At 40.2% G+C, this 24037-nt stretch overlaps 4 protein-coding genes and 1 long non-coding RNA gene across 6 annotated transcripts in view; 3 read left to right on the top strand and 2 right to left on the bottom strand.

Annotated features, from left to right (window-relative positions):
- Positions 1–10267, top strand: part of WDR35 (WD repeat domain 35) — a 41109-nt gene extending 30842 nt beyond the window's left edge. For both annotated transcript variants that reach the window (XM_009909457.2, XM_009909456.2), the window contains 9 exons: positions 234–437; positions 2116–2262; positions 3438–3570; positions 4735–4845; positions 5887–6051; positions 7022–7162; positions 8026–8182; positions 8805–9045; positions 10091–10267. In XM_009909457.2, the coding sequence (XP_009907759.2) occupies positions 234–437; positions 2116–2262; positions 3438–3570; positions 4735–4845; positions 5887–6051; positions 7022–7162; positions 8026–8182; positions 8805–9045; positions 10091–10238 (1447 nt within the window). In that variant the 3' untranslated portion in view covers positions 10239–10267. The remainder of the gene's footprint in view (positions 1–233; positions 438–2115; positions 2263–3437; positions 3571–4734; positions 4846–5886; positions 6052–7021; positions 7163–8025; positions 8183–8804; positions 9046–10090) is intronic.
- The window catches only part of LAPTM4A (lysosomal protein transmembrane 4 alpha), a 154604-nt gene that overhangs the window by 66792 nt on the left and 63775 nt on the right, over positions 1–24037 (top strand). The window lies entirely within an intron of this gene.
- On the top strand, positions 11335–13202 carry TTC32 (tetratricopeptide repeat domain 32). The gene is made up of 3 exons (XM_009909458.2): positions 11335–11485; positions 11576–11730; positions 12837–13202. The coding sequence occupies exons 1-3, from the start codon at positions 11349–11351 to the stop codon at positions 12962–12964; spliced, it is 420 nt and encodes a 139-aa protein (XP_009907760.2). The 5' UTR covers positions 11335–11348; the 3' UTR covers positions 12965–13202.
- On the bottom strand, positions 18509–19758 carry LOC128899897 (uncharacterized). Its single transcript, XR_008463174.1, has 3 exons — positions 19669–19758; positions 19392–19494; positions 18509–18617 (listed from the first exon to the last, which is right to left on the bottom strand). It is a non-coding gene; the product is annotated as an uncharacterized LOC128899897 (long non-coding RNA).
- On the bottom strand, positions 20466–22143 carry LOC128899909 (zona pellucida sperm-binding protein 2-like). The gene is made up of 7 exons (XM_054180168.1): positions 21987–22143; positions 21764–21864; positions 21546–21667; positions 21240–21290; positions 20962–21145; positions 20756–20879; positions 20466–20501 (listed from the first exon to the last, which is right to left on the bottom strand). The coding sequence occupies exons 1-7, from the start codon at positions 22128–22130 to the stop codon at positions 20466–20468; spliced, it is 762 nt and encodes a 253-aa protein (XP_054036143.1). The 5' UTR covers positions 22131–22143.

The following is a 24037-nucleotide window of genomic DNA, read 5'->3' as shown; positions in this document are numbered from 1 at the left end:
GGATGGTATCCTGTCCCTCCAGTGTGTCAACCACACCACACAGCTTAATGTTGTCAGGATAAGTTGCTGAGGGTGTGCTTGATACAACTGTCCATGTTGCCAACAAAGATCACAGAATCACAGAATGTCAGATGAACTTGAGGGTCTTCCTTAAATAATAACTAGCTAAATGGATCCTCACTTAATTTACTTTACAGCTGCTTTTTCATCTGTTAAGCTTGTTTTTCACACAGGCGTCTCCTGGCTGAAGCTGCTCTTCAGAAGCTGGATCTGCAGACTGCTGAACAAGCTTTTGTACGTTGTAAAGACTATCAAGGTATTAAATTTGTTAAGCGTCTAGGCAACCTGCAGAGTGAGTCAATGAAGCAAGCAGAAGTGGCAGCCTATTTCAGCAGGTTTGAAGAAGCTGAAAGAATGTACCTGGATATGGACAGAAGGTAATTGCTTGGAGTCATCTCAGCAGCAGCAAAGAAAGAAAAAGCCTAGAAGAGAAGGGAAAAAAAAAGCTTGCCTTAATAAGGAATTGCTCTTTTAGCACTGGAGACACTTTACTAGTTGCTGGAAAGACAGAAGAGGATCAGATAGGAGAGAATTTTGCTATATCCATAGATAACCAGTTCTATATGTAAATCAGCACATTCCAAACTGTTTGCAAAACCCTAGGGGCTCTAGGCTGTGCTGGTTTTCATAGATTATTTTTGCAAGGATTTTGTCAGTATTTTAACTGAGATTCCAAAAATACAAACAATCTTAACTAATGTTTAATTTATGTACTGTTGCTCTGAGCTAGTAGCCAAGTAGACATTCTTTCCAATTACATACACAAACAACAGAGTTTTTAATGAACTGTAATCTCTGGAGAGACAGAAAGGACTCTGGATGAAACTGGGGACCAATCAATGGAATTTTTGCTCAGGAATGAGAACAGACAAAGCAAAATAACAGTATTACTGGGGAATAGAAATTAACACTAAGTAATTAGCTAGAGAATTGTTTGTATTGAAAAAGGATGAGAAATAATAGGCAGCAATTGTACAATGTAGCCTGTAGGTGGTGATCAAACTTGGGGAAGAATAAATCACATATGCACATATGAAATTTTTAAGGTTTGATTAATGGATCTGAGGAAGAGGAGAGAATGGTGGGGGGAAAAAAGCATTTCTTCTTTCATGCTATAAGAATGAGAAACCTTTCATTTCCCCAGTAAGATGGGGATGGGGAAGAAGAGGCAGGAGCTGGGGAGAGATGCACATTAGAGCCTGTTGCTAAAGCATTTTCTATTTCATAATTAAGTAAGTAGCTGATAGAAGTATGCTGGTTTGGAGAGGTGGATTGGCTTATAAGCACTTCAGTCGTATTGCAACAGTAATTTTTACATAAGGCATATTCCTTTGCACATGGATGAAGAGAAATTTGCCCTTTATGAGACTGAAGAAGACAAAGACTTACTTCTTTTTACAATATTCCCCGGCTACAATATGGGAATTCTGTATTGACCGTAGGTGTCTCCCCATCACTACAAACACCTTGATAAAGACCTGCCATGAATCAGGCTGAAAGAAATCTATTTTTCAAATACAATTTAAAAAAAAATTACACACATGCCCTGACTGCACTGACTTATTATTGCCTTCCTTAATTCACTTGTAAGAAATGAGCATTTTTAAAAGAAGTACATCTAGCTCTGTCATTTATTTTCTATGCACCTGCAGACTTAGCTTCATAGAGAAGTAACATAGAATCAGTCTATAAGGTGGAATAAATGTGCTAGACAAACACAAGGTGGCTCATATGTATGCATGAATAATAAAGAGGAAAGATAAAGAATGGTGTACACAGTAAGAGGATCCTGCAGTAACATCAGCCCAACTGTCTTTCCAGCTGCTCACACAGGAGTATGTCTGATAGGGCAGGGCATATGTGTGATAGAACCTGTAAGCAATCTGAATATTTGCTTTTATGGAATACTGTATATGTAAATGAGATATCTGGGATCACTGTGATGCCTGCAATACAGGCTATGAACATGAAAATACTTTTGGGTGCTTTTCTTTGATGTTTTGTTAGCTATTTTAGTCTCTTTGACTTTTTCCTGCTATTTCCTATGTGTACTAGAGATCTTGCCATTGGACTACGGATAAAACTGGGAGATTGGTTTCGAGTATTGCAGCTATTGAAAAGTGGCTCAGGTGATTCAGATGATGCCCTTCTTGAACAAGCACACAATGCTATTGGAGATTACTTTGCAGACCGTCAGAAGTGGTATGTTCTATAGAGGAACTAGAGAGAAGGAAATTACAAAGGAAATTACAAGACTGAAGGCAAGACTTAGTTTATGGGGAAGGACAGACATTGGTGATGTCAGGGTTCAATACATGGGATAATTCTGGAATTACAAAGTTTAGCTCAGACTGTTGTATTTCCATCCTGGCATGTACCTTTAAACAGAACTGTTGATCAACTGTCTAAAGAATGAAGGTGATAAAAATCTGTTTTGCCAGAAGTCTGTCTGCTTCAGAGGAGGAGGGGGAGGGGAAGAGAAATATCTATGCGGTTATACTAGGCTGGATACAGAAAGTATCAAGCAAAAAACAAATCTGTTAAAAGTAGGAGAGAACTATTAAATATCAGTGAATTTCAAAACTAACCACAAGTTTTCTAGAATGCTTAAACCAAAAAAATATTTGAAAAGGTCCAGAGTTCTTTCTGACCTGGATCTGTCTCCAGCTATTGCTGAAATTGGGCATCCAAGGAAGATTTTAAGAACAGTGAATGCACATAATGGTATTTCTCCAGAGCACATTGTACAGTGAGGTACTTACTGAGCCAGATGTGACATCTTCATAGTTAATAAATTGCAGAGAAATTATTTTCTTTCAGGATTTTTTTCTGGTTACCTTCTAAGACAGTCTAAACTGTTAGCATCCTGTAGAGTTCCACAGCTCCACTTACATACTGCAATCACCCAGACTATATTACCATAAAGAACTTGGGTCCTGTAGCAGTTGAAAACTTATGATTAGTTTTTGAAATGTGATTTTTAGATGCTTTAGGTAACTTTAGAGAACGGTCTTGAGACTTTAATGCTTGGGGTTTTTAATTTTGTTTGTTTGTTTTAAATAACAGAGGCACAACAGTAAAGGCCTTTTCTGAAAATTTAGTTTTAAGTTGTTGTGCATTGTCAGCCATGGTCTGTGCAGATATAGAATGAAGTTTTAAGATTTGTTGACTTCCTAACATTATGTTACTACTTTAAGTAAACTTTTTAGGAAATCAGTAGAAATCTGTGAAAGCTTCCTCAAGCGGTTACCCGTTTAAAATAATGTAAATTTACAGATACAAAGGCTTACACAATGAGAAGCTGTACTTCTCATTGTGTTTATATATCAGGAGCCACCACATTCTTTTAAAAATTATTTTCTTTCTTTTATTATTAGGTCCAATGCTGTACAGTATTACGTACAAGGACGAAACCAGGAACGTTTAGCTGAATGTTACTACATGCTAGAGGACTATCAAGGACTAGAGAATCTAGCTAACTCTCTTCCGGAGAATAATAAATTGCTTCCTGTAAGCAAAGAGCACCCTAATTGTCATTGTCTTATGCTTAACTATTTATTGAGGATTAAGAGAGGACACACTATATGACCTACTCACTAAAGCACAATGGTGTTATTTTGGTGTCAATCTTTAGTGTTACTGTTGGTTTGTATTCCATCATTCTTCCATGTTTTGGCAACATGGCCAATCATTTTAGAGGGTGCAGTCTCAAGCTGTGCCAGGGGAAGTTTAGGCTTGAGGTGAGGAGAAAGTTCTTCCCAGAAAGAGAGATTGGCCATTGGAATGTGCTGCCCAGGGAGGTGGTGGAGTCCCTGTCCCTGGAGGTGTTCAAAAAAAGGATTGGATGTGGCACTTGAACCCATGGTTTAGTTAGTCATGAGGTGTTGGGTGATAGGTTGGACTTGATGATCTCTGAGGTCTTTTCCAACCTTATTGATTCTATGATTCGATGATTCACTGCTCCCCTTCCCAAATCACAGCATTTCTCTTTAAAATAGCTATGCTTCACTAATAGTTCATTCCTTATGGTTGGACAGTTACTTTTATCTTGTTTCCTAGTCTACACTAGGATTTCACCACCACTCCCCAACCCTTCCCCCGCAATTCCTCCTGGTTACTGGATTAAATTCTTCCATGCTAGCTCTGGTGAGAATACTAATGTACAATGAAACCTGAAGATACTCTACTGAAAGGAGGGAAAGTAGGTGATATAGCCTGAAATGACTGATTAAATAATAGATAACTTAAAATTATGACATGATTGATCAATCTAAAAATTCATGGAAAATGCCAAACTAGCTGATTTAATGCCATTTCTAGTTGACTGAACAAAGCAAGGCTTTCTTTGTAACTTCTTTCTAATAACAAAGTTCTGTGAACTACTCTAAACAGTGAGAGTGCAGTCCTTCTGGTATTTGATTTGAAAGAAAACTCTGTAGACTTTTTTTGTGTGTGTTTTTGTTTGTGTTTATTTGTTTAAATTAAGCACTGCGTGAAAGCAGCACGCTGTTCTAAAGATTTGCAACAGTATCTTCACAGAATCCATGAAGCCACACCCCATTCTACCAACTTCTTGGAATTATATTTAACAAGAATATAATAGTGTTGCAGTTGCTATGCAATGTACTGAATATCTGGAAATGAATTTGACATGGTGCTGATGCTTTTTTGCAGGACATAGCTCGTATGTTTGTAAGAGTGGGGATGTGTGACCAAGCTGTGTCAGCCTTTCTTAAGTGTAATCAACCAAAGGATGCAGTAGATACCTGTGTACATCTCAACCAGGTAAACCAATAGTAGATAATCTGCTTTACCCATATCAGTGTAAAAGTGAGATTTCTATTCTAATGCCCAATTAAATACAAGTCCTTGTTAAGTGTCTGATTATTCAGCATGATTTCTGGAAAAGTCATACTTCAGTACCTAAAGCAGTTATCTGAAATTAGGATTAGACAATTAGGAGGGACAAAGCCATGTGCAGCAGTGCATTTCTGTGTGTGCATGTGTCATGGGTTCAGCATGGTAAGGATGCTGAGTATACAGACATTGTGGCCTTTGTAGAGCCAGGCGATGTGGCCTTCTTATGGAATGGGAGGAAGACTGGAGAGCTTCTCTCTGCTCATTTTCCACATCCCACCCTTCCTTATACAAATCTGAATGTATTTGTGGCTGCATTAGAGTGTAGCTGAGAAAGAACCTGTATGTTTACAGCAGGAGCTATTCCCCAGAAACTGAGGATGGCTGTGAGGAACTTGGTGTAGGAATGGCAGGACTGGCTAGTGCTGGCTTTATGCAAATGATTTCCTAGTTTATGGATCTGAAGGGCTATTAGTTATAAGATTCAGCCAAGTTTCTCAATCCTGCCGAACGTTTGTGTCGAACATAGTAACCAAATGACCAAAAAGCAGGAAAATTCACAGACAAAATGAGGTGTGTAGCAGGATAAGTAATGTTACTGTTTATGCCTTAAGCTTAGAGGCTGAAGTCCTGCTTTAGACATGCTTTTGAGTGTCTGGGTTTCAGTGATATCCATGTGTACACATATGAGCAGAAATGAAGTAATTTTTCAAGGCTTTTGCCAAAGCAGAAGGAATGGCTTTGTATGTGGTTTAGGACACAGGTCCAGCATTTGTTTCACAGGCCTGCTGTATCACGGTTGTCAACGTTGTTGGCATTTGTATTCTCTTGCTTTTTATTTTATAGTAGCCTAGTTCTAACTGGTGATGAAGCATTGCACAAGTGTTGCCGACTAGTCATGGATAATCAGCTTGTTTTGAGAATGTATTTGAAACAATGACATTGATAATTGCCTGTCTTCATTTCCAGTGGAATAAAGCTGTGGAGCTGGCTAAAAATCACAATATGAAAGAGATTGGATCCTTGTTAGCCAGATATGCAGGTCATTTACTGGAAAAGAACAAAATTCTTGATGCTATAGAACTCTACCGTAACGCCAATTATTTCTTTGAAGCTGCGAAGCTCATGTTCAAGGTACTGGCAGGTTTTATTTCTATGTCAGATAACTGGGGCTTTGGACTAGCTATTATTATTACTTGTATGCTACTTTTATTTTCCAGGGATGATTTTAGTGTCCAGGCAATAAGCAGATGTCATTTTAAAGGATACTGCTAAGTTTAGATATCTTGATGTGAAATAGTTACTCTGGGTATCCTCTGTAGCCAGTACAGAGGGGATTTAAAGGGCAAAAGCCATCAGATTTGAGAGTTTTCACTTCAGAATGAGCTGAACTGCACCTCAGAAAAAGTCCTGTTGCTGTAAAGGAGTTATAGTAGACTGTCCTGGGTGCAATGTTCACCTTATTGTGTATGTTGTCTGGATTACCTATATATTTTTTATTCTAAAAACCAGCAATGTTACTAACTAGAAGTTAACCTTTGCTATTTCTTCAACTGATACCTTTAATTAGAAACTGCCGCAGTGTGCTTTTAAGATAAAAGTTTAGGTTTTGTTTGACTGCAGAGATTTTTGTACATAGTTGCTCAAGTCTCTGAGAGTACTATGCAATTTTTGCAGCAAGTATTTGTAGTAAATATATATGTTATTTTGAAATTTTTTCTCTGGGAAAACTACCAGACCTTACTGAAAGTTATGGGTTTCTTAAACTAAACTGTTTAAAGGTTGCTATGTTTTAGCTTGTTTCTATATTAAGTCAATAGACATATACATGGTGACATTGATTTTTAAAAAATACTTTTTCCCCCCTGAGAATCTAACTTTATATACTTATTAACTGAATAATGTGCATTCTTCACTTTGACATTTTAGTTTATAGTTCTGTTTGTAGTCTAAATTATTGCATTCAAATGCAGAATAATTTTTTTGGCACGATTTCCAAGTTTTTTACAAGCATGCAGTTGTCCAGAAGCATGAAGCAGCTCTTCTTCTGATTATTTAATTCTTTTAAAAACCTACATAAAATTCCTTGGGTTTGTTTTTTAAGATCGCAGATGAAGAGGCAAAGAAAAGGACCAAGCCTTTGCGAGTTAAAAAACTTTATGTATTATCAGCCTTACTTATGGAACAGTACCACGAACAAATGCAAAATGCACAAAGAGGAAAACTGAAAGAAAAAAGTTCAGAGGTAGAGCATTGATTTTTTTGGTTGTGGTGGTTTTGTTTGTTTTTAGGGGTTTTGCTTATTTGCTTCTGCATTCTTGTATATGCTACCTACAAGAATAAATGAAGCTATCTTCATGTGAGGCTATTATGGTTTGTTTTTTTAAATGATTTTTTTCCTGCTAAGAAGGAAACCTTCCTTGAACCAAGTTCTTCCACGAAAACATATTGTTTAAAGTATTATCTAAAAACATTTAAGTCATATGTATTAGTAGCTATTTTTCTTCCTAAATTTAATGTGTTTTTTTTTTTAATGTGTTTTTTTTTTTTTAATGTGTTTTCACTGTAACTATGAAAACTGTATTCGGGAACTCTGGGGTTTTTTTCCTTGCAAGACTTGCACTTTCCTGTCACTTAGGAGTAAGTATCAATCCCAAAGAGAGATCTGTGTTAGATTAAGCTATGCTTGCTATTAATTTAGTAGGGAGACATCTCCAGATACGGGGGAAGCAAATTATTTTCTTTTTTTGTTTGCTTACACTTTTCATCTTCATATGCACAAATGAAATAGTTTAAACAAAGTTTTAAGAGATGTGGTGTTGAAATGCAGTATTAATCCAAACTATGAACCAGTCTGCAGATGTGCACAAAATATATTTGTACACATGTATGTGATATTTATCTTTAAAAATCTGCACTGTACATTCTGCCTGTGCACTGTATGAAATGTCTAACAATGTTCACTTTAGGTCCATGTATTTATATTTCCCCTAGTTAACACAGACAGTGGTGTAATCACTGAGTATGGAAAAGTCTTTTTCATTTACCCCATTTCCTGCTGTATCTGTTTCATATAAAAAATTACTTGTGATACTGCTGTGTTTTCAGGCTGGTTCAGCTTTGGCTGGGTTGCTAGAAGAAGATGTTCTTTCTTCAACTAATCGCTTTGCAGACAATGCTTGGCGAGGAGCTGAGGCTTACCATTTTTTCATACTTGCACAAAGACAGCTCTATAAAGGTTCTGTAGATGCAGCACTTAAAACAGGTAGGACTCTAAAGAAACCATTCTAATTTTAGAGACCTGCAGAATACACACTTTCATTTATAGTTGGCACTTTTTTCAAATTCTTGCAAGATGCACAGAATTTAAAACAAAACCGTATAATGAAGTGAATATAGCTGCAGTCAAAATACTTGGAAAGTATTTTCTTGCTGACAATGCAAATCTAAGTTGGTTAAATTGGGACAATATCTGTAGATATTCTGTTGATGTTTTGTTTCTTTCTTTAAATTATAACACATGCCTGAATTGACATCAGACCTCCCTGGAGAGCTTCCTAAAAGTATGGGAGTTAGAAAGGCACATAATGCCTTATATTTTGTCCAAGTAATGAAGGTTCATTTCAGATACTTCTAATGTGTTTTTTACAAAAGTCACTTTTAATTTCCCAGTCAAATCCTCTTATTTTTATCTATTTTTTTTAAAGTGTTGAACCACACACGCTTCATAGTCATGTAAATGAAAATATTTTGGTTCATTGTGTCCCGTTTGTAAGATTTAATGCTGTCTATTAGTAGCAAACATTTCAGACAGATGCTTGCACTTCTCTAAAAGGCATGTAATAATTTCCTTGGTTTTTGTTTTTTTTTTCTTTTTCATTTCTTAGCTCTTCATTTGCGAGATTATGAAGACATTATCCCTGCAGTTGAAATCTATTCCCTTTTGGCACTCTGTGCATGTGCAAACAGCGCATTTGATATTTGTTCAAAAGCCTTTGTTAAACTAGAATCCTTGGAAACTCTTAGGCCAGAGCAGAGGCAACAGTATGAAGATCTTGCTTTAGAGATATTCACGAGACATAGCCCAAAGTATAACAAAAAATTTGATGTGGATGATGTTCACCAGAGGTGGGTTTATATTTGAATGGTGCTGTAATGTCAGCATTTCTCCCCCTGTTGTCTGTGTTTCAGGTTTAGCAGGTTTTGTGTGACCAAGTTAATTTGGTGCTTTGTGGCTTAGATCAAATACTGCTCAGAATGATGCAGATCTTAGCTAGTTTGAAAGGTTAATAAACCGCTTTTAATTGGGAGAATTGACAATGGATCTATTGGAGGAATTGGGCATAAAGATCTAAATTAATCCGAAATACATATTAACAGAGCGCACAACAGTTTTAGGATCTTTGATGAGGCCTCATGTGCCATTAAAGTAAAATTACTGTTTGCATCACCATTCTGGTGTGATGCAAATGTTAACAAGTAAATGTTTAGCCATTGTTAACCAGTAAGTCTCCAGTGTTTTGTGAATTGCTTGAATCTGCATGGAACAAGAAGATGAATATGTTAAGTGAAAAAATTAGAATATGAAGGGCACACCTAAAGAGGTAAGTCCTTGGAGTAGCTGTACCCACAATGGTGTCCTTTAACATATTGCTTGTTAACAGCACTGAATTTGTGAGAATGGAAATTGACTGTGACTCAGTTTTCTTTGTAATGAATAGGATTTTAGCCTACCTGATTTTACTGTACAGATGTCCAGAATCTCAATAGTGGTTTGCATCTTGACTCTTCAGAGGAAGAGCAATGCATATGTCTAATTGGGCCTTACCCTCATATAACCTTCACTGCTTCTTTTCACTTATTTTTTTGGATCTACTGGTCCATATTTGTTGACTTTCTTGTTCTGGGGATTTATGTTCTGCTGTGTGAAGAGTGACACACCTGGCTATGTTATCAGTGAAGTGTTCTAATCCAAAAGTGGTACACATCTGAATAAAGAAGCAGTCTTATGGATGAGCATCTTAAGTTTTGTAACGAGCTGTAGGAACGCATTAAGTATTTATGATGGTTTGCAAATGTCTGCAAAACAAGTCTTTATTGCTATTTTAAAACTGTGCTTTTATCCCTTCAGCTTTACTTACTCTTTTTTTTTTTTTTTTTCCCTTTTAAACAGTGTAGATTTGAAACTTCCTGTGTGTGTGGCAACAGGAGACCAAATCCTGGAGTATGAATTCTGGATGTGCAGTCTATGCAAGTACTGTATGAAAACCAAAGAAGCAACCAAATATAAGTTCTGTCCTCTGTGCCACAGCATAGTGTAGCAGAGAATAAAGGACTTTGTCCTCATATCTGTTATGCCTCAAAAAAAATCCTATAAAATGTTTTCGATGTACTATGTTTGACAGTACAACTTGGGTACTGTAACAGATAGTGCTGCTGTTGGAGAAACATTTAGAAAACCCTACAGCAAAACAAAAGCAGAAAACCCACATGAGAAACATTTACTGCTTCCATGTCTGTGAAGAAGACTGTGTGAACAGACTCTATTTTTTAACAGAAGTTTAACGTAAACCCATTCTTTTCTACTTGTAAATCGAGCTTAGTTTCAAAACCACGTGAATTGAATGTAGGTTCATCTTCATACATTTCGCTCAGGGCAAGCTCCCATTTCTGAGGTTGCATAGGAAATACTGGATTTTCTCAGAATTCAATTTTTGGAAGCAATTCCTGAGTTTAAATGTTGCCACAGTAGTTACAATCCTGTTATTGTGTATGTTTTCCTACCTCTGTTTTACTAGTGCCATGGTACAAGTTTAGGCATTCATTAGTACTGTTTTCTTTTGCCAATCATATTAAAACCTACCGGGTTTATGTAACAAAGGGCTCCTGAATGTTTAGCAATCACTGCTGTGTGTTCTTGAGCTTTGGTGATGTCAACATATTAAAGAAACTTCTATTAATCTTCAAACTGAAATTTGGTAATGAGCTGTTTTTTAAAGTTGCTTGCAGAAAGCAGCTGAATAGATTTCAAAAGCTGAACTATCATCCTTGTTACACACAACGTTTTAAAGGCAGCTCTTTTACAGAGCTGTTGAGTTTTGTTGCTGGATTTGAGCCTCTGCTCTGCAAGTGGTGCAGGTCTTCCATCCATGCGATGAGCTTTTCGCAGGAACAGTGAGGGCCTGGCAGAAATGCAGCATTAGCGTTCACCTTATGCGTTAGGATCCAATTTGAGAGGAGACCCCGAGGCCTCTTCTGCACCATCTTTCACAGTGAGTAGTGCCTCTGTTAAACTCGGATAAGAACATCACCCGTGTTGTAGCGATGCAGCAGCAAGACCGATGCTGAGCCGGCTGCCTTTGTCCCTCCCAACCACGGCTGCCGCCCCGCGTGACGTGCAGCCGCCCCGCGCCGCCCCTCTGCCAGCCGCCATGGCGCGGGAAGCGGCGGGCGGCGCAGCGGGGCTGCTGCTGGCGGCTCAGGCTCAGTTAGCGGCGCGGCGGCTGTCGGCGGCAGAGGAGCTTTATAACCGCTTTATTGCTCTGTGCGCGGGACCCGCCTCTGCCGCGTACGTGTCGGGGCAGAGGGTGAGGGGGACTAGGAGAAGCGCTGGTTCTAACGTAACGGCCGCTTTCCCTCTGTCCCTGTGCAGTGCCAGCCGCGACCTCGCCACCGCCTTCAATGACCGGGGCCAGATCAAGTACTTGCGAGTGGAATTCGCCGCCGCCATGGAGGACTATACGGCTGCTATCGCCTACCAGCCTGGCTTCGAAGTGCCCTACTACAACCGGGGCCTGGTGCTCTACCGGCTGGGTATGGGCCGCGCCGAGCTTCATCGCGGGCCAGGCCTGCGGGCCCCGCCGGGCAGTCGGTCATGCCAGCTCCGACTGGGAGATACTGGCCCCGGTGACACGGGGCAGAGCAGGGCAGGGTGACCTGGGCATGTGTACCGCGAGCTGAGCACTGGTCTCTGACCTGTCCTGGCTGCCCCGGCACGGCCTGCCCGCAGCTTACCGTCACCTGCCAACCACCCCGGACGGGGGCAGGGCACGGAGCTCTCCCAGAGCTGAGTAACAACCGGGAGTGCTGTTTTATCTCTATCCCACGGTGCACCCGAAGGGAGAGGGTAGTTCTTTCCGTTGTACAAGTGGAGAGACCTGCCTGGCACCGGCTGGAGGAAGATGTCACGCCAGAAATAAATTGCACAGACAGACCTTTTTTTTTGAACTAGCATGTTACAAGCTGTGGATCTGCTCTCTGTACACAGTAGTTAGATGACCCTATTTACAGATTTGCTGCTGTGTCACTTCATACCATGCAGGAAAAAATAGGGAAAAGTGCAGTTTCAGATCTTGAAAAAATTGGCATAGGAGTCAAACTAGCCAGTTCCAAATGTTGCCATTATACCTGTGATAAAGCATCTCATAGGTGGTGCAGCCATAGTGAGCACAGCCTTTTCGGCTCACAGTAGGCTGTTGGCTGTCTCTGAGGAGCTTGCTAACAGAGTTTTGAGTGTACTGTAAGATACGAACACCTCTGTTCTTTTGTTGGAACTTGGCCATTGCAAAGTCAAGACCCAGAAGTTGAGGGACTAGAGAGGGCACTGGAAGAATGGAGCTTGACCCGGGAATTCAGCAGGGTGTGCCGTTACAGGTTTAAGGCAGCCTGGCTGTTGGTGTGGGGGTTTTGGCTCCTTGGAATCAGTTGCTGGACCTGAGCCTTAAGTCTGTTATGGATTCAAAAATAGGTACTTTGGTGCTTTCTCTGAAGACCCTTGATTCCTGCTTGGGCCACTGAAGAATCCAAATAAATGTAGCTTCTACTTTTTGTTAGTGAGAGGAGTCCTCTTCAGTTCTGTTTTGTAAGTTCAAGTAATTGCAGAGAAATAATTTATTTTTATTTTATTTTTTTTGGAACAGGATGCTTTGATGAGGCCATGAAAGATTTCAGAAGAGTGTTAGAGTTAAACCCCCAGTTTGAAGATGCTGCATTAAGCCTAAAACAGGCTATCCTTGATAAAGAAGAAAAACAAAAGCGGGGTTATTGAAAATGCAACTCGTGGTGTGAAAATGTTTTGCTAATTGTTTTGTTGGTGGTGGATGAAAGACAAGATTGTTTACATTTGTTATAGTGAAGAAACTTCATTCTTGGGTAAATAAGTTATAAATGGATTATGATTGCAAAATAAACTGAGGAAAAGCATAGTGTTAGACCTCTGGGAGACACTTCACAGATTTTGTACAGAAACAGTTCATGAAGATGTTGGAAGCTTGGTAACAGCAAATCTATTAAAACTCTTTCCTCTTTCACAGATTATTTTAAGCAGGTGTTTGTGGGGAAGAGAAATCAAAACTCTATAAAACATTTCAATACTGACGATTGGAGCTTATGAGAAGTGCAGTGATTAAATAATGATAGTGGTTATCCACATTTAAATGTAAATTGTTTAAGCTATAAGTGCAATGCTTAATCATAAGGCGGTGTCTTTTAAGATGCTGTGGTATCTGATTTTTCATTCCAGTGTATTTTATTAAGAAACACTTTACAGAAACAATGACACCTAAAGAGAAAGGTGGTGTCAAAATTCAGTCCTTTGTATGTTCATTGACTCCTAGAGGTAACTTTACGTTACCAAAGCAGGAACAGAGCATACCTATTTTTATATATATTTTTTGGGGTAATCTTAGTGTAAAAGATTAATAATTGAGTTAATAACAACATGTACTTTTTATCTCATGATTGTCCATAAAGAACTTAATGGTGGAGAATGTAGTTTGGCCATTTACAGTAGCAATTGCATCTTTCTCCTTTTTACTTGAAAAAATGTAATGTATACTGTATCTGATTGAACTGGCAGCTTCATTTCTGACATGATAGGAGGGGCCACTACTGCAATCTATAAATCATCAGTGGTGAAAGCCCTTGCATGGTCCTAGCAATACAGGTTCCAATAAAAGAAGTACTCTTTGATTGCTCACATGAGCATTATGTCAGTTCTTTAAGATAAATAAAGCTGATGACACTTCTGCTTCTTAACAATGAGTTTCTTTGTGGATGATCCTGGAGCCTGTGCAAGTGTGGAACCATTTCAGTTAGTCATGAGGACAGACTTGAGCCTCTAAGCATCTTCCCCAGCAGCCTTCCTGCAATCACTGTCAGCTGTAGGATGAAACTGCAGTAGCTGTAGGATGAAACTGCCGTGGCTGCAGTGAGCGGACTTGGCACATAGGGCTGAGAAAATGCTACATTTTAGCTCTTGTGGTCCTGACACTCGGCAGCAGCAATGCTGAAGTTACTCCACCACCACACGCCTCATTTGTATGAAACCATTTAGAATTTGGAAAGCAGGCTGTGATGTCATAAAAATTAATTATTCCCCCCCCCAAAAGGTTAATTTTGAACCTTTCTGTATATGTTAAACAGTGTCTAGCTTCTGTTTTTCTAATGTAGTGCTCTGTCTTCAAAACAACATCAATATTTTAAGGACTTGACATGTTCCATGCCACCTCATTCTCAAAACTGAGAAGTCACACTAACTCCTGGTTGATGATGAAGTGAGATAGACCTAAGCCTGTTCATGACTTAAAATGCCAAGAAAATTTAAAAAGTGGTATTAACAGTTAAATATGGTCTGTGAAATTTTAGTTTGAGAGGAGAGATCAGAGATGTGGTTCTGCACAGAGTGCTATTTAAATGACAAGTTACAGATACAGTTTTAGATAACAAAGATGATGGTAACAACATCTCTCCCATTGCCCAGATTGTGGTTTTTGAATGTTGCTCAGTTACTTACAATGCATTCTTTTTTGGCACAGGGCTTGAAGTCGTCTTATAGTAGATTCTCAGCAGTATTTCCCTGTCTTTCCTGTAAAAGGATGAACTGTCGTGGTGCATTTTGGCATGATTTGGAATTCTGTCAAGGTAGTTCTGGCCAGTAAGGCTCTTGCACACATTTTCCGCTTTCACATGCATGCATGAGTCACTTGGTTCTCTGGCTTTCCATCACAAGACTAATTGGGAGTTTCAATCTGAAATTATTATATTGTCTGGTGTTTAACTGAGGACTGTTGAGAGGGTATAAACCATCATTAACAGTATAAAAAGCCAAACTTGAATAAGAGGATGTTTTTAGTAACTCTCCATGTTCTGCAAGTTTTCCTGTTCCTAATGCCTCAAGAGTTAAAAGTCTAATGGAGAGTAATAAAATTCATTTTATGTAGCATTTCCACCTGAAGTTCAGACAACCTCTCAGCTTGTAAAAGGAGCAGGGGTTACATGCTTTGGATGCTTTGCAATGTGGAGGAGGTGCTGTGGCTTTACACTTTTCACTGGGTTTCTAAGGGTTGTCTCTTCTTGCAAAATTGCAAATCTCTGTAGAGTGCCTGGGTCAATGCTGGCTGCCTACTCCGTTGCCCTTGAGAAGTGTTTGCTAGTTAAGTCATGGTATTGTGCCAGTAACTCCAACAGGTGGTTGCTGCTAATGTACATTGACTGTCTCTTTGGCCAGAAATGTTTCAGACATGAATAATTCACAGCAGCTTTCCCAAGGTTTCCTACCTATAAACCTAGTCTCCAAAAGCCTTTCATTCTCCTTCACACAGCCTTCACTGGCAGCCCCTCCATTTAGTTTGTTGACTGTAGCTAGGATTAATCTGGCGATGAATAAGAATGTTCTCACCTGGCTAAACTTGCAAAAAAGGAAAAAAAGTGATTTACTTACTACATAACAGAAGTTTATTTCTTTTTTTTTTTTTCTTTTTTTTTTTTTTTTTTAAGTGTATGGAACAACAGTCTCCAAGATATTACTTGCTCAGGGAACAAGACAATAACATCACCCTGTACTTTTCCCTAGTACCCTATTTGTCCTCCTGAGGAGGAGGAGTTGTGACACTGCTTGAAATGTTGCGAGGTCTTTCCTTTGCTTTTGCAGAAAGATAGGAAAAGACAAAATCCCAGGTTAGCAGGGCATGGATCAGTGTGAGAAGTGTTTCATATGTGTTTAGCGTGAGATGTAATGCAGGGAGCAAGGAAAGGCAGTCTGTAGGGAAAACTGCGGCACATGGAGGGGAAAAGGCTTGTTTGTCAGGTGGCCAGAATGTGTTCCTCTTCCATGTGCTTTCCCTCTGGGCGGGCAATACAGGTGAAGCCAGCATTAAAAACCTGAGAATCTTTGGCTTACAGATGTGAGGACTGCACTAGGCACTGTACCATTTAGTAGATAGCTTTGTTAAAATAAATCAGCAATGGAAGGTGCACTCCTCACATTCTGTAGGGAATGAACTCTTCTGTATCTGTCAAGCTCAGCTATGCAGTTTGTGCTCTACCCTGACTGTCAGAAAGGGTAAGATGAAAAAAGAAACAAAACCGATGTTCAAAACTGAAGATTGCTAGCAGAAATATAATATTTCATGTTATTTTTGTTAGATGATTATTGCTGATCTGTTTAATTCTTTTAACAGACAGGGGCTGGATCATTAGAAAAGACTCACCTTCAGCCTGTGGCTTTAATGTGTAATGAAACAGCTGACTGGGATTTGTAAAAAAGTTTCCTGTGGGATCTGATCAAAGTAGCCTACCTTAAAGATTAATTTACCAGATTTTTCCTTACGGGATCCTTTTAGTCCAGGAGCAGGGAGGGTTTGCCTGCAGTCCACAGCATTGCCTTCCTACTGCCCATGGCGATCAGGCTTTTTTATCACTTGTGCCTGTGTTGTGCAATAAACATGTGAAACGCACATGAAGGGTATCTTTGTCTCCCATCAAGGAACAGGTGGTCCAACCCTGTCATAGATACCACAACAACAGATTTCAACTTAACTCTTGTTAATATGGAAAAGGCTGTTCCAAAGTTCAGTACTTTCCAGGCTTGTACTGGGACTTGTGTACCTGTATCTGTGCATTTAACATATCTCTTGCACCTTCCTAATTCCTTTCCCCTATATCAATTGAATAATGAAGGCTTGTTTAACTACAGTGGTATGACAAGAGTGGTTCCTGAAAATCTAATCCAGTAGAGTTTAAGCCGATAGGTCTGAAAGCTGTGGTTTAGGAAGAGAGTTAGGTGCTGAAGTTACACCTACCAGCACCTGAGAGAATAGTAATTCCAGGAGAATCTCAGTGCAGTGCAATGCACCATGCAATAGCATGGCTGAGGGTGTCTTTCCCAACACAGATCTAAATCTAAATAATGAATGCTTTACCCTAATGCACTCATGTGATTCAGTGCAAAAAACATTATCTGCCATGAACAGCAGCCAAGGTGGAAGGAGGAAACCAAGGATGTGGAATTACTCCGGCTTGTCTATGAGTATGCAGGAACCTGACTAGCTTGTTGAAATGGGGTCTGTTTCACCTCTGTTTTCCTCCTAAGGTATCAGAAAGAAGGTCTTACTATCTGCTGGGTAGTGAGTGAACTCCTCCTTGTCTTTCCAGGACAAAAGGGAAAAGATCTGGGATATCCAACTTACTGCAGACAAACTTACCTGATTCTGCTCTGCAAGACTGAAGAGTGAGTGAACCTTCATGACACAGCACCAGACCTGATGCTTGCCTATATGGAAGCTGACCGTGTTCTGTGAACACTGGTAAAAGAATAGCCTAGCATTTAGTCCATTGTTTAATCTTCATCCCATCTTACAAATTTCAAAATTAGTACTTTTTAGATTAACATAATGTTAACCTAAACTGATGAGGTTTTTTACCATTAATACTAAAAACAGAATGTGTGGGAGCAGTAAACTTGCTTGATTGCAGTGTTAGTTCCGGACAGTAGAGTGCACTGCTCATACAGCAGAGAGGAAGACATCTCCCAGGCTGCTGCTGGCGTGGGTCTTGGCGTCCTAGCACCCTACGATTCCTTTTTTACAACACTTGGTCCGTCAGTAGATAACACCTTTAAGACAAAATTTGTTCAGCAATCATCACAGGCATGACTGCAGCTTTTGGGAAGTGTGCCATGTGTATGCATTAACTTGTGTGTCTAACCAGCCAGCCTGTGAAGATGGAAACTGTAGGAGCTGTTCAAACCTACTGGAGAAATGTACATATATCAGTTTGCAGCAGTGTCAGTGTGATTGCTTTCTTTCCACTGCTGCGGAATGCAGCCTTGTGCTGGAGGCAACCCCTTCAGTTGCAGTGTAGGGACATTCCCAGAGGGGTTACACATGGTCAGATATCTGTTTTGTTCATGGTTTCTAGAAAATAGTTATTAAAAACAAGTATTCTGTGGGCACAGAAAATGAAAAACCAGGTAAGATGTCCTTTTAACTAGTGTTGAAGTAGCTGTTAACCTTTCCTGTAACCTTAGCTGTTAACCTAATTAACCTTTCTAAGACAGGGGCAGGCGAGAGGAAAGTGAGGAGCTAACAGGTTTCCAGGATGTTCAGGTCATTGTAAAGTAGACAAAAATATGCATTAATGGGAAAAAAAGTATGTCATTGTGTTGCGTGAGGAGGAGGCTCTAAGTAGCAGATTCCTTGGCTCCTTGAAGCAAGTGTTGGTACACCAGATGGTTGCTGTTGCACATTAGCAAGAAGATGTTCTGCACTTACATTACTTTGTATGCATTTTTATTTGACTTTTCAGATTTGCACTTTACATTCACATGGGAGGACTGGCAGTCACTTTATGAAATATTACAAGAAGCAGCTGTAATCAGGGCTGGAATGATTTTAGTGATCTGCAAGGCCATGTTTCAACAGCTGGAAGGAACAAGAAGTGTCATTTTTCAGCCATGGGTTATCCTCTGGTAGATTTTTCTTTTGTAGCCACTTGGGAGAGAGGTGACAGGTTACAAAATTTACTAATCCTGTTGGCAATCCCTAGCATTTTCCGCTGGTTTGGTGCCATCCTGACTACCACCATCTGGTCTTTAAACTTTGAGCAAAATACTTCTGGTGGTCACTGCAAGAGGTAGCTCCTCTGTCTAGTTGCACCATTCAGAAAATGACCAGCATTGCAGAGCCTTCAGGTGCTGTTGGAGATATAACCACAGTGAAGTGACGAGGGAGGCTGAAACATACAGCAGATGAAAAAAGCCTATGGAATAAACCTTATTCATTTAGAGGATTTGGGCCCTTCAGAAGTATTTGGAGTATGTCAGGGATTTGTGTTTTGTGCCTTAGTATTTGCTTCTAAAATTTTGGATCCATTTTCTTCTAGGCTGGGTCATTCTGGTTGAAAACTCATTGAAATTTATCTGCCTCTAAAACTGCCTGCTACAGCCCAACTTCAACATGCCCTACCCTACTGCTGGCATCTTCTCCAGAGCTATGCCATCTGTGTTTGGCTTGGCAGGTAGCTCTAATTTCTTATGGGCTCAGGCTTAGACCAGGAGACTGCAAACCCTGCCTGTTCCCTAGTTCTTGACCCAGAACATACAGTTCACTATGGTCTTAAAGGACAAGTTATGCATTGCTTGTGCCACAACATGTGGTGGCCACTCTAGATGAGTATGCAGGGCCTGGTGCTCTTACCCAAATTCAGTTTACATATGTCATCTTAGATCTGAATCAACAATCCAGACTGGTCCAGCAAGTACGTAGCCCTGGAGATGGACTGAACAGTGACCTGGAAAGGCTGAGAATGGTACACAGTCTGCTTGTGTAGTTGTAAAGAATACTTAAGTGCTGATTTATTAAAAAGCAAACTAAAGGTAATGTTACACAGTCCTTGTTAGAGGCACTTCAGCTGTTCTTAAAGTCATCAGGACAGGGGTGCTCTGTAGTGCCTCTTTTTCTTTTGAACACCTACCCTTCCTCACTCTGCTTGAGCTGGACTGTCCTCTGCAGAGGCTGTCAGGTACTATGCTGGCAGGAGAGCATGCTGCCACCAAGCAGTGCACATACACCTGAGAAGATAAAAAAAAAGTATCACTTGGTCCATATCAAATCCTACTTTGCAGAGCATTGTTTTGTCTGTTGCCTGCCTTTTACAGAAATTGCAGCTGATTAAACTTAGGCTTGTCTGAGCACTTGCATGTGACACCTTCCAGCTGAACCTGCTTTAAATTTCAGATTTGGTGTCAAAGAAGCCCTCAGGCAGTTTAGTAACTGAGAGGCTGAGACAGAAGAAGTTAAAACCTCATGTGCTTCAGTGAGGCTATGTATCAAAGCTAGACAGAAACTCAATCTAGTGCTAGATGCAGCTGCACACTTAGGAAGCAGCACAAGCCAGAATTGCATCATGTTCGTTTCTAGCAAGTTCATGAATTGAACTGCTTATGAAAGGCCAAATCAAAAAATTATGTGGTTACTTCAGCTGCTCAGGCAGGGGTACTGCCATGGCTCCTATCAATACTTGTGCTATAGTCTACTCAGTTGGGTGCCTTAGCAGCAAAGCACCCTCAGGTGACTTTCCTGGGGTTTCATTTACGCTTCTTGGACCTGTTTTAGAAGGGCAGACCCTCAAAAGTGTGAGATGAAACCTACATGATTTTGCTTCTCTGTGCATTGGGCTGACATCTGAGGAGATGACTGACTGGGACAGATGTGAGACGAGAGAGCTGAACTTCGTGTGGACATTATGGCATATAAACTAACATTTCTGTTCTAGGCATTTTGAGCTGAAGTGCTATTAATCTGATCCTATAAAAAGTCAGGAACACCATATAAAAATCATATTTACATACCAAACTTTTGTTTAGTCCAGCCAGTCCAATCTCAAGTCACTGAAACTGTGTTGTAGAGCAGATTTGAGAAAAGAACTAAATTAAAGCTGCATCAAATGCTGGCTAGATCATAAGTCTGTGAGGTGTTTAAATCTGCTGTTGTTCAAATGGTCTTAAGAAGTTCAGAGGATAGAGTGCATTTGTGGGGATGAGTCTTTCACTTCATCTTACCTGTTCCAGTTGGTGTGCCAGGGTCCTTACTGCTAGCCTTTTAAAATGGGAAGGGTGTCTCACCCTGGAGCTAACAGCTACCAGACAGGACTCTGCAACATACTCACTGCCTTTAGACTCACACCTATTTGAGAGAACAGATAAAAAGGTCTAGAAGAAATCAGGGCCTTGCTGATGAATGCATTGGTCATTCAATAACTACTTGCCCATTCAGAGTGATGTTCCATCTTTGGGCGCTGCTGAAATCTAGAGACCCAGTTACCCAGCAGTTTTCCAGGTATAACGCAGTGTCAGGGCTCTCATCTTTCAGCTCCATCTCAATAAACACAGGCTCAAAAGGTCTCTTGAGTATTGCCACATTTGACTCGTAGAATTCCATGAAGGATTCATCTCAATAAAACACCAGGGGATTTTATTGTTGTTTAATTTTATTTAACTTGAAACGTGCTTGGAAATGTTCTCATTTTCTTAGGAGGAGACTTACCTTTGGACACTCTTGAAACTACATTCATGGCTTGTCTTATCCTTCTGTATACTGCAGAAAAGGAAATGTTAGTGAGGTTTTTCAGTAGGAAGCAGGGCATGTCTTAAGAAGGGAATTGAAAATTGGAAGTCTCAGGTAAGAGTCACCATCATTGGAGGTGTTCAGGAGGAGACTTGACAGGGTGCTTTGTTGCATGGTTTAGTTGATTAGGTAGGTTGGATGATAGGTTGGACACGATGATCTTGAAGGTCTCTTCCAACCTGGTCTATTCTATTCTAAGTTTAAAAATGGAGGAAAATTACCTACCTGCAATGTTTGATCTTGGTACCATCCTTCCAGAGCCAAAGGGCGATGGCAAGGATGGGTCACTAGCAAAGGGACCTAGCACTACTGTCTCTTTTGCTCGATAGTAGCATAAGACTGTTAATCTGTAATAGGAGAAAAGGCAATTTTGGTCTTGGCTTGCTTGCTTTCCAGCATCTGTATTAAAATGAACCATGTCAGTGAGCCGTTGTTGCTCCTACCTGTAGTCTGGATCTCTTGTAATTGTTGGTGTGCTCTGTTCTGGAAGAGTCTCTTTCTCATACGAAATTTCATTTTCATAAATAATGTGATCACCTTCAAACTGTGCACATGGGAAGTTCATTAAAAATTGAGTCTTCTCAGGAGCTGGGGCAAGGGGACAAAAGAGAAAATACAGGAGAGACAGACTTCGAGTAGATGTATCTGCTCTGGCCATGGGCTTACCCTTACTGAAGTGCCACAGGTAGTGACATGGAACTTGAAGAAGGCATGTCCTTCATTATATTCTCTAGGTTTGCAAGAGCTATCCCTTAGTTTGGTTTTACTCATATCAATGGCAGGAACTGTCTTCATTTGGGCAGATATCATTATGGTACCATCTGGGTGGCATACTGAGAAAATCAGAGAGTTGGTTATAAAATCAAGGAAAGAATCACAGATCTTTTTATTGATTGATCCATTGCATAACTTACTTATAAATGCATCAATATTAAAACTGCAGCTAACAGAGAAGATCTGTAAGGTCTCCATAGTTCTCACTTTCCTTAGGGCAACATCAAACCTTGCTCTAATTTTCTGAAAGGACACTTCCTGTGAAGGAGGTGACAGAAAAGGCCTGATGTTAATGCACGTGATCCATATGTACAAAGTTCTGCTCTTTGAATTCTAACAAGCTACAAGAGTTAAGTCAGTGTAAAGATCCAAGCCTGATGAAATGTGGAGGGCAGACTTTTTCTTGTATGAATTAATTGGACACTGTCAGAGAGAGAAATCACAGAATCTTGGAATGTTAGAAGTTGGAAGGGACCTCCAGAGACCATTGAGTCCAACCCCCCTGCCAAAAGCAGGATCACCTAGGGTAGTCCACACAGGAATGCATGAATTTTGGCTGATTGTTGCAGAATAGTTCAGATGTTTATTACAGCATCCATTTTCCCCTGCCATGTTTTAACATTTCTACAAAATGTTCCTTTAAAAGATCTTTTTTCATAAAAACTATACTGAAATATTGTTTCTGGCTCACTGCAGATGGGACATTTTGCCTCATCTTACTAAAAATACTGAGGAGTTTGTTTTTGAAGACTTGGTACATATCTTTTAGAGACAACTCAACACTGCAGATTACATAACACACGGCATTACCAGAAGGGTCTATGTCCGATACCTCTTGTCCTACTTGCTCTGGTTTGGTTTGGAGTCCTTCCCTCTGGAGGTTTTCCAGTATGTGTAAAACTACAGCACTACAAACTGTGACTGCAGGACTGTGGCAGTATGAGCAAACAGTCCTACGTGCTTTGAAGAAGGCATTGCTATACAGTTCATGTACCTCATAGACAACTCCCACAGCAAACAGAGGTACTTGCAAGACCAGGTGTGTAGAATTGGTAGCTGCATGATACCCATTGGTATGTGCAACCTGCTGGTTCAGGAGCTTGTTACCAAGATACAGGTTCCAGTACCGGTGCAAGCCAAAAGTAGAGATGACTAGATACAGGTTTTCTTCATCACAGTAACCAACTGCTTTTGGTAGTTCTGCAGGAAGAAGATGGGATGAAGAGTTAGCGATGAAGGAATGTTTGAGCAAAGATGTTTGGCCCAGGCAGGGATTTCTCTCACAGGTAAATTTTGCACTGGCAGTGCAGCAGTGCTGTTGTATGTGTACTGGCTTCATCTGCAGGACTTTGGCTGTGTTGTTGTAGCTTAAAATCAGTGGAAATCCTCATGCTTTAGCAGTGGCCTGCCAGTTTGCTTCCAGGACTACTCCCTGTTTCAGTTGGGCAAGCTGAGCTGTGTATATAAATACTTCTTTTTAAAGGTCAGCCTTCTCTGTGTTGAATCCGGAGCTATTTTAAAGGTAGGATAGTGTGGAGACTCTGTCACCTTTGTGGCATCCAAAATCTAAGAAGTTTGAGAAAATCCCAGTTGGACTTTGTGACTGATTCAATTATCTGCTAAGTACAGCTTTTAGTGAATGATTGTCTCCTTACAGAAATGCTGTTTTCGGGGTTCATGAGAATTTGTTTGAGTCAGTTGAGTTCTGTGCTGGACACAGAGGCAGAATTGCATTTGAGGACAAACTGAAACTTGTAGCAATGTCTGAAAGTTTTGCCAGTAGATGTATGTTCAAGTTATGAGGCATCTTGTTCTCTGAGCTTGCAAGCCAACTTCTTTTACACACTAGTTTTTATTGCTCTCAGTGTCTCGAGGGCAGACTGTCTTGCCAGTATGCAGAAGAGCTGCCATCAGAAAAGCAGCAAGTTGGCTATGTTAGCGAT

The sequence above is a fragment of the Dryobates pubescens genome, chromosome 3 (genome assembly GCF_014839835.1).
Source record: "Dryobates pubescens isolate bDryPub1 chromosome 3, bDryPub1.pri, whole genome shotgun sequence".
Taxonomy (NCBI): Eukaryota; Metazoa; Chordata; class Aves; order Piciformes; family Picidae; genus Dryobates; species Dryobates pubescens.
Note: the sequence above shows the minus strand (reverse complement) of the source record. Positions and strands in the feature narration are given on the sequence as shown.